The 9,795-nt window shown below is 42.3% G+C and overlaps 1 protein-coding gene and 1 pseudogene across 1 annotated transcript in view; one reads left to right on the top strand and one right to left on the bottom strand.

Annotated features, from left to right (window-relative positions):
• The window catches only part of LOC104080306 (E3 SUMO-protein ligase PIAS2-like), a 7,153-nt gene extending 1,553 nt beyond the window's left edge, over nucleotides 1-5,600 (top strand). The window contains exons 3-5 of the mRNA XM_009582654.1: nucleotides 1,462-1,601; nucleotides 3,397-3,434; nucleotides 5,121-5,600. Coding sequence (XP_009580949.1) covers nucleotides 1,462-1,601; nucleotides 3,397-3,434; nucleotides 5,121-5,303 — 361 coding nt within the window. The 3' untranslated portion in view covers nucleotides 5,304-5,600. The remainder of the gene's footprint in view (nucleotides 1-1,461; nucleotides 1,602-3,396; nucleotides 3,435-5,120) is intronic.
• A 3,382-nt stretch (nucleotides 5,601-8,982) lies between these two features.
• The window catches only part of LOC104080308, a 14,238-nt pseudogene continuing 13,425 nt past the window's right edge, over nucleotides 8,983-9,795 (bottom strand).

Raw genomic sequence — 9,795 nt, forward strand, 5'->3', positions numbered from 1 at the left:
TCACCAGCAGTTGCCGCTCCACAAGGCGATTCCAAACATCAGCTTTTCGTAATGGCTTATTAGTTAGTGTTGCTGCATGCATGAGGTGTGTGTCTGTGTCTCTCAGCATAGTGGCTTATGTCTTGTACTAAAATAATAGTAATAAAAACAAACCCCTTCTGTTTTGCCAGCTCTTGAAGTAACGAGCAGGTGTACTGTGTCTCTGGAATGTGTGGTCTTTGGTGAGCAAATAGTTGGTCATCTTCAACAACTTTCAGCAGTGATACTGAAATGCTGTTGCTTTTTGTGAGGATTGTGGAGGAGTCCTTCTGCAAGAGACTGTTTCTTATTCTTATAAGAAAAAATAGCTACAAATACATCTCTTAATGAAGTTTCAGAAGGCACCAAGACTTCCTTCCATGCTCCTGTGTTTGTCTGAGATGGCTACCTGCAACCATAATTGTAGAAGGACTAAGTTTTCTTGTCTATCTGTGACCAATGTATTTTCCTTACTGTTTGGGTATGGAAATGGCATGTTTTCATTCTTCAAGTCAAAGCCAGGCTTTTGGGGAATAGCTTATTTCCCGTAAACAATGTTGCCTGAATGCTAGTGTTGGCAAAACTGCGGAGTGCCTTCCTATAGGCAGAAGCAACATAGGCTGAAGCGTAAGAGGTGCTGGAGAAGGGAGGGTCTGAAATCCAAGCTTCTGAAACCAGAAGTAGCATAAATGCAGCAGTCTGGGAAGACATGAGGGGGTAACACTCATGGCTGGCGGGCTGGAGGGGGGAATGCAGAGCAGCTGGGATGCAGGACTCTTGGTGTTTTCACCTGCCTTGGAGTTTATGAAATATTTTATGCATGTGGCTGGTGCCTGAACGCCTGTGGTGTCATCTTTAACAGTGCTGCGAAGTAATCAGGCAGAAGGTGGGGATGCAGAAGGGTTTTAACTGGTTGCATGCTCCTGGAGAGCTGAGCTTGGCTTGGGCTCAGGCTGTGAGTAAAGATGGGCTTGATATTTAACTCGCACGTGTGTAATCTGTGCTCCAGGGTCCGAATAATGGTCAGTCGTGCTCTTGGCGTGACAGGTTAGCACCAAGGAACAGTTATGTGGAGAAACGGAAACGAGTGCTCTCCTCCTGGCTCTGGCTACCTGCACATCCCTCCCAGGGCGCTCCACAGATACAGATGTCCATTTCTGTCTCTGAATGGTAGACTGTTATAAATGACTCCAGCACTCTACTTTGTTTTAATGCCAACTTGCTCTTATGTCACAGCTGCTGTTGAGAGTCAAGATACGGTCATGTTATTATGAAGACTGTTATGAAAGAGGAAATTAGAGTGGAATACTGTGTAGTGAGTAGCCACGCTATAGCTGTGTTGTAACATAGTGACCTTGTGAATGAGAGTGCACAGCGGTGCATGATTTCTCTTCTGTAACTAACGGCCAGGTTGTTTGTAATTTCCCATGCTGTTTAAAACAGGGTTCTCATGTATCAGCCATCTACTGTCAGAGTGCCCAGCGTGACAACGGTCGATGCTGCTGCTATTCCTCCTTCATTAACAGACTACCCAGTACCATTCCATCATCCACCAATATCCAGTATTTCATCAGACTTGCCAGGTAGGTGGTGGCTATTTTTAATGTGTATTCTGACAGCCTTATTAATTTGCGGGGTGGGTAAAAATTGGAGAATTGATCAACTTTTTTTTTTTTTTAATGGAACAAGACTATATGCAGTATTGCACTGATGTGATGTCTAGACAAGTCCAGTACAGGCTGTCTTTCCAGTTTCAGATTGCACTTCGCAACAGTGATGTGAAAAACATTGCTTCTGGGGTACAAACTGGCGCTTTGGAACAGCAGCCAGAAACACTTCTCGCTATATTCAGTTAGACTTTGTGTAAAGATCTGGTTGTTATGTGTTGTAGATGTGAGGGAGAGTAGCTGCTTATTTAAGTTATAGATGTGTGATGGCACTGGCTTATCCCAACCCTAGATGTAGAGATATTCTGCTAGCTGATTCTAGTGGTGCTCTGTCTAGACTGTATGAAAAAGGTTAAGGTGAGCTACAATATGTAAGCTGACCTCTATTGACTTTCTTTACCTAGACATACCCTAAATGCCTATGATGTATTCTTCAACACTGCTGCTAAATATCAGACAAAAGGTGGGGATACTGATTGTTTTCTATCCTGGCTCCTTGAAAAGAACACTGTATATAGGGACTCTGGGGGTTCTTTTTGCCAGCTGTAACGCACCCAGAGCCTAGGAAATGGTGACTTGTGGTGACAGGTGTCACATTGGCCTCCTCTACTTCCCTCTCCCCCCTCCATTGCCTGTCTCCATTTCTCCCCTGCAACATCTCTGGGTTTTTTCCTCTTCTTTCAGCAGCAGTTTGGCAATGGGATGGATATCATTCCCCTTGTTTCTCTGTCCATTTTGGTTCCCTTACTGCTCCCTCCCTCCATTTCTCCCTTGTTAAGAAATCAGTTGTCTTCCCAAATTGGATAGGAGAGTAAGCTGAGAGAATGGAAGTCTAGAACTGTTGTCCGTCTCTATCAACTGAAGTTCTAGAACGTGCAAGAACAAAAGAAGCTGTCAATTCTGTAAAAGCAGCTGAGCTTAAGTCTCCTTCAAAATTTTTCTCTAATGGAGAAGAGGAGGAGAGATGCCGCTGGCCAGAACAGATTTGGAGGTGAGGGAAGAGGGAGGGAGGGAGTTTACCATTTCTTTCTGTTGACATAGCAAACACAAGGCCAATATTTAGAAACAAAACAAAAAAGGCTGAATTTCTCATTGGTTTCATAATTTTAAACATCTTGCCCTAAATGCTTACACGCTAATGGTGTATAAGACGGACGCTCTTGGAGGATATACGTTGAACTACTTGTAGTTTCCTCTTCTTCGTTCCTTTTATTTGTCTAGACACAAAACGGGGATGATATTAGAAATGTTTCCTTATTGGCTGCCCGTGGGTGGAGGAAGAGACCTGCTGCTTGTTTTTGGACTTGTGCATGTTGTGACTTTACTTCATTCCAGCATCTTTAATGTGATGACACTCTTCATGTCCCAGTTTGGCCAAGTCAGGTACAATATGCAGTGAAACTTGCATTATGAACCAACAGCTCCAAATGGCAACCTCCATCTAAGCAACCACATTGAACCACCCTGCAATATCCAGTGAATAATACATCATTATGTCATTCTCATTCTTAAAAAGAGCCACTTGTACTAGATAACTCGTTTTGCTGCTGCCTGAAGTAGTCGTTGAGAGTGGTGTCACAGTGGTATATTCCATTTAGAAACTGTGTAACAATTGCAAAATCTGTTCTACGACCACAAAAAAGTTCCTTACATTTGTTGTGTATGAATAAAAGAAAGACTCATCAATTTATTATCCTTCTCTTCTTTCTAGGTCTGGATTTTCTTTCACTCATTCCAGTTGATTCACAGGTATGTTTCTGAACTGCTATGGGGTTAATTTCCAAGTCTGGTTTTTGTGACATACTGCTTGATGAACTATCAGGGTGCTGTCGTCATCCATCCGTACCATGTTTGCAGTCCCCCTGTTTAGACCTAACCGCAGACCAGGAAAATCCATTTTCCCAACAAGAGGTGGTGATGAAGATGCATTAAGGGAGGATTCAGTTTAGCCTCACTATGATAAACCCAGGCATGGAAACTCGCTCTTTATTGATAGTTGGCCTTTCTGAAGCGGATACCTGCGCAGCCCTAACTTGAATACACCCATCGTGTACCTCACGCTCATAGTTCATACGGAGTATCTGTAGGCCAGATTAAGCTCTGTTAATATACTTCACTGATTGCTGTTTCTGTTGGTTTTGATATTAGTAGGAGATTAAGTTTTAAAGAAAATATCTTCATTAATTTGATGGGCGCATGACTGAACACTTTTATAACAAATCCCTCTATGTAACACCTAAACCCCATTGGCTTTGGATTATATGGCAATTTTGTAGGTCAAAAGCAACTAGGCGCTGCTTTTCCTTCCCTGGAAACTTAAACTTTACACAGTTAGGGAGGATGACTCTTACTATAACTAGATTCTTACACAGACAGGCTACAGCCTTGAAACGTGGGGGAATATTGGCTCCCTAAGACAAGAGGATCTGAAGCAGACCCTCTGTTTCATTTCTCTGTCACTAGAAGACAACAGTAATAGACTCTACTGTGGAGTTGACTTTCTGGTGCCTTAAAAACAAAGGATGAACTGCCTCCTTTTCTTTCCACTTACTGCATCTTGCAATACTCTGTGCCTGACCTTGAGATCTGAACTGCCAAAAGTGGGAATAACGGAAGTTTGTTCATGTGGGAGACTGGAAGCAGGTATGCTGCTATGAAATGTCCACTTTGGACAGTTCAAACAGTTCAGGCTCAGTTCCAAACATATGCCCAAGGTTGGAATCCACAGGGTAAGAGAAAGTAAGATGTGTTGAACAACATGTGTGTGCGCGTGGGGATGTCTTATTATCCTCCTCTTTGACACCTGGCAACCTTGTTCTGTTTCTAAATGCTTAAAATGTTTAGCTCTGCTTTGAGAAGGCTTGTCTTCCCCTTCAGGAGATTGAAATCAACTTAGTAATTTTTCTTAATCAGACTTGATCAGGGCTCATTTATCACTGCTAAAATGTTTAGATACCTGCATGTATCACTGCAGGTATATACTGTGGAAATGCTTATTAGTACAGCTGCTGCCACTTGAGGGGATGAAATTATTCTAACCTCCATTGAAGCAGCAAAAAGCATTCTGCTACCTTTTGTGATGAAAGGAGCCCAAAATATGCAGTTGGGCAGTGAATATTCTCCAAATGCTGAGGGGTTTTTTTTGTGATCATCATGTGATTGTGACAGTGTTTCTTAATGTGCTAGTAAATGCTCAAGCTAACCAGTTAGTCAGAAAAAAAAAATAAAGGTGGGATGATGAGGGAGAAGGGCTTGTGGCTACCACCCCTGCTTGCTTACTTGCTGGTTTGCAGAACTCTGGTTCTTACTCTGCATGTGTTAATGAGGTTCTGCTAGTAATGTGTTTTGTGCCTGTTGTAGGGAAGATGTATCTTCAGAGCATACATTTCCCTTGTGCAGTTAGTCTCTTCATTCTTCATTGTTTGTTTCAAGCAGTACTGTCCTCCTATGTTTTTGGATAGTCTCACCTCAACCTTAACAAGCAGCACGCCTGGCAGCATCATCACCTCCACCAGTCACCACGAGAGCAGCACGCACGTTAGCTCCTCCAGCAGGAGCGAGACAGGAGTGATAACCAGCAGCGGAGGCAGCGCTCCTGACATCATCTCGCTGGACTGAAACAAGGGGCAGCATGGGACTCCAGGAGAAACTGCACAGAGCTGCTGCTTGTATCTCTGGAACTTCGGCATCTCAGAAGTTATTCTGATATTTATTGAAAGGATTTGCCTTCTGGAAAACAGAGTAAATTCATCTACACTAGGAACAGAAGAGATAGATTATTTTTTTTTTTTCCCTTGCTCATTAAATAGCTGGTATAGAAAAGGCCCCTTCAGAACATGCTTTTATGCTTTCGGCTTGTTCTGGGGAAACTGACTTTTTGTTGCTGGGTGGATTCCACAAATGGTTTTTAATTTTGTTGTAAAACACAGCAATAATGTAAAAACAAACAAAAACTTTTTTAATAAAAAAGGCACTTAACCACTCTAGAACAACAACAACCTGGACAAAGGTGCAGAAGTGTATGCATTGGTGAATTTTTAATATTTTCACTGGGGCCTGTAATAAACTTCATTTCAGACAATGAAGCTTTGTGAAATAGCCATGACTTGTGTTGTATGTCTCTTGTGTCCCACTTCCCCCTTACCTGGGGATGTAGGGGAAGCCTCTGTAAAAGTGGGTTTTTTAATTGTTTTTTTAATTTTTTCCCAATTTCATGTTTTTCACAAATGCAACAAAATCCTAAGCTGTGACTTCTTCCTCTTAATGTTCTTTGGGCTGGGGAGGGGACAAACTATCTATGCAAACCCTGCATCACACAATCTCTGTGCTGTCATGTCAGAACCAGGATACCTCCCCAGCACCAAAACCTCCAAACCATGCACAGTTGAGCTATAGTTGAATTTCTGGTTTGATGATTTTAAGAGGTGATTTAAAAAAAAAAAAGCCTTTAAACTCAAATTTAGATTATCAAGTCCTCAGTGGCCCTCTGTGAAACTGCCACCCCTCACCAGATGATCAAGTGAAGTGCATGCTTTCTATGGCTGCTGTAGGGAGACAAAATAGGCGTTACTTTCTCCAGTGCAGGATTATTTTCTAGGATCTCTTGCTCATGGCTTCTGTCTCTTCAGTAACTGCTGTGTTCTGCTTGGGAATACCATGCTCTGACTTGCCATGGGGGAGGCTTGGCTTTTTGGAAGATAAAAGCTGTAGCTGCACAGTGTTCCCACCTAACTGGAATTATGTGTTTAGGGCTTAATGATGCTTTGTCCCATGTTACATGGCCTCTTAGTCATGGCTTTTCTAATTTGATGGGAATAACTTCCTCCTGCTTTACTCCTCTGATGAATCTGCTGCTTTGTTGTGTGTATGCGGTGTCTCCCCACACCTCTAAGGATAACCTCAGCAGTACTGTATGTGGAAGAGGTCACAGACCAGGAAAATCAAGTCATTCCCATAGAGCTGGAATAATGGTATTGTCTATATATGTTGACATAGCAGCTTTCCCAAGTGTTGTGTTTCTGTTGAGTAAATGTACTTGAGATTATTCCTTGCCTAATTACCAGCTTTCACTTTTTCCTAATTTTGTGGTTTTTCTTATTTCTTTAGTGGTGCTTTTTGCCTTCCATTACTGTTACAGTATTTGAACAAAGTACATGGATAAGAAATATTGAAGCAGGATGTATTGTAACTCTTGTCTGCCCTGTACTCCCACCTTGAACACTGCATTACTATTCCTCATTGCCTTTTTTGTATGATCTTTCACAGCAGTCTTCAGTTCATGTGTTGGTCTTAATATTGCATCCAATCTTTCTTCTCCTTTCCTTATCTGTTGAATTTTTTGTACCTGTTAAGGATCAGTTTTTAGCATGATTTATTTCCAATAAAGCCATGCTACTCATGAAGTTTTTTTCCTAATGGCCTGCAGCAGATCAGTGCTTTCTGCATCACAATTGCACAGTGACTTGAACTATAAATAGAGTGTGGAGAGAGGTTCCAGAGTCATTCTGAATAAAGTGTTTAAAACTGGTATCTGTTGCTGAAGATGCTGTTTGTACTCTTAAAACTGAAGTGTGACTCAGGCAGTTGCTAAAGGGATGTAAACATCTCACATGTACATCAGAAAAGTCAAGTAAGGGTGAGTGCTGTTTTTAGGACGTGTGCTCTAAACCATTCCTGGTACTATAAAATATGGCTGGAATTTTAAGTTAATTATTGTGCCCTGTCAGTAGTTACTTATCAGGGCTGAGGTAGGGTTGTGTTCTCCAGCTGTTTTGGGCAGGAGTTTTGCAGCTGCATTTAGCTTTAAACCTTCTAGACCCATGACAGCAACGTCAAATGCAGACTGAAGGCATTTGAGCCTTGCCCCTTTGGGAGAGAGCTGGATTGTCACAGGCTGCGCTGTGAGGTAAGCGTTCAGGTGAACGATGTAGTTTTCCTGCAATGCTGATGTACAGGCAGTAGGTGTAATTACAGGCTTGTGTAATACCTAAATCCTTTAATTCACTTGAGTTTGCGGATGTTGTGTATTGAGGGGCTGGAGTACTGCAGTGCAGTCACTTCACCCATTTGATACGCCTTCTTGACAACAAAGAATTTGCTTAAGCAGTGGTGGGTGGAGAGGGGACTGGGGTTTGCAACTTAATTGAGGCCTCTACCACTCCAGCCCTGCTCTAAGCAAACCTGTCCATTGTAGCTAGATGAGGTTTTGGTTTAGTTTTCCTTCAACAAGTTCTAAAAGGCGTCAGAATGTTTATCCAAGAACTTCTAACACAAGAAAAATCTTGAAGAAAAGGTTAGATGACTTCTTACCTCTTTGTTTCCACTATGGAAGTATCCGGTTACTGCTGTGAGTGGACTGTATCAAAGATGATACCTTCAAACCAACTGCAGAAGGAAAGTAAAGCTTGTGAGACTTGTACAAAGTCCCTCTGCTGCACAGATAACCAACGCGCAATGACAGTCATGCTGCAAGCGCTAGCCCCTTTTTTCCATCCATTCCATTAAGAGTACCCATCCATTTGCTACATCGCTTTCTGCATTTTCTGGAAGTGAGCTAGCAGCTAAAATACTCTTTACAGAAAGGCTGTACCTATACACCTGAAGACTATTAGCCTGAGCTGGCTTCTGATTTTCATACTTCCAGGTCAGATAAAGCTGTCTGAAACAATCGTGAGCCATGTAGGCAGGGCTTTGCTGCCTGATACAGCCCAGCCCCAGGAGGTTCTGCACCTGTCCAGCAGCAAGAACTCGGGCATTTCTGACATTCTGGGGATTTTCTGTATCTGCCTTTAAATCTAGGTGCTGGATGCTAGAAAGCTTACCTGTAACTGCAAGCCTTTCACTATCAGTCTTCAGGAGCACAGGGGATTCAAGATTGGAAATGAAAGAATGCGTCTTCTGGCTGAGAGGACAAAACCTGACAGTTCAACAAGAATTCCTGCAAGAGTAACAACGAAGGGAGCTGCGTCCTAGGTTAAAAGACAATTGCGGATTAGGCAAACGGTAAAGAACACCATTGGAGTCCTAGGCAACTGTTTGGTTTTTTTAGCGTGTATTTTTGACACGGGCATCAATGACCACAGACAAGATACAGGCAACAACAATCCCGTAAGTCAAATTAGCACATCATTTTTATTTCTTTTTTTAGTAGGTGATCATGCAGTCATCACAACATGTTAACACTGTGTGTGTATTCAATGTGACACACTAAAAACTTCCCCTTTCCTTCCTGGTTTTATGAGGAAATGGTATCAGGGCAAAACTCGGCAGTGCATCACACAACATGAAACAGAAGTGATTATAACTTATCTAGGAAGTTACCCAGAGGTGGAATACCCTTCTTCAAGCCCTTGTGTTTACACGTTTCAGCCACAACTTGCCAAGGACGAGAATTTGCATCGTAAGGATCTCCAGGCAAAATCTGCCAGTGATCAAAGACACTGTGGAAAAGCCTGGCCACCAGTGTTGGATGTCAAGTTGGCGGTAAAACCTAGTGGGAAGGAAGAAATGAAAATTAAAAAGGGATGAGCCAGCTACAGGAAAAAAAAAATCTGGTTTATTGTGAACTTCTGCATAGACAAAACCCTAAAAACACTCTTCCGGAACCCGGGTACGGTACTGTTAGGAAACTGCTACTTTGCAGGTAATTATTTCAAGCAGGTAAAATTGAGGCCAACTCCAAAGACCAAAGAATTGCAGTAGGATCTCCTGTGACTAAGTAGATTGGCAATAAAAAGGCAAACAAAATTCAATTTGGATAGATAAAAAAGTTTATGGGGAAAATGATGTTTCATATGTCTCAGGACCTGAACCAATCACTACCACTCAGTTTGAGATCTTGGGGTTATGGTTAGTAGTACAGAAGTGTTAGTTCAGTGTTCAGAAGCAGTCAAAATGAGAAATCAAGTGCTAATACCTGTTAGGAAAGGAACAGAAAACAAAACAACATGTCCAGTGAAAGCCTGCACCTTTATTATAAAGTTGTGCAGTTGTGGCTCCTTTATTGTAAAAGCAGTTACTGCAGCAAAGGTTCAGAGAAGGGGAATACAGATGACCAAAGCCCTGAACTGGCTTCCACGCAAAGCAACACGCTTAGCAGGTTAGGACTCTC

This window comes from Fulmarus glacialis, unplaced genomic scaffold (genome assembly GCF_000690835.1).
Source record: "Fulmarus glacialis isolate BGI_N327 unplaced genomic scaffold, ASM69083v1 scaffold47807, whole genome shotgun sequence".
Classification (NCBI taxonomy): Eukaryota; Metazoa; Chordata; class Aves; order Procellariiformes; family Procellariidae; genus Fulmarus; species Fulmarus glacialis.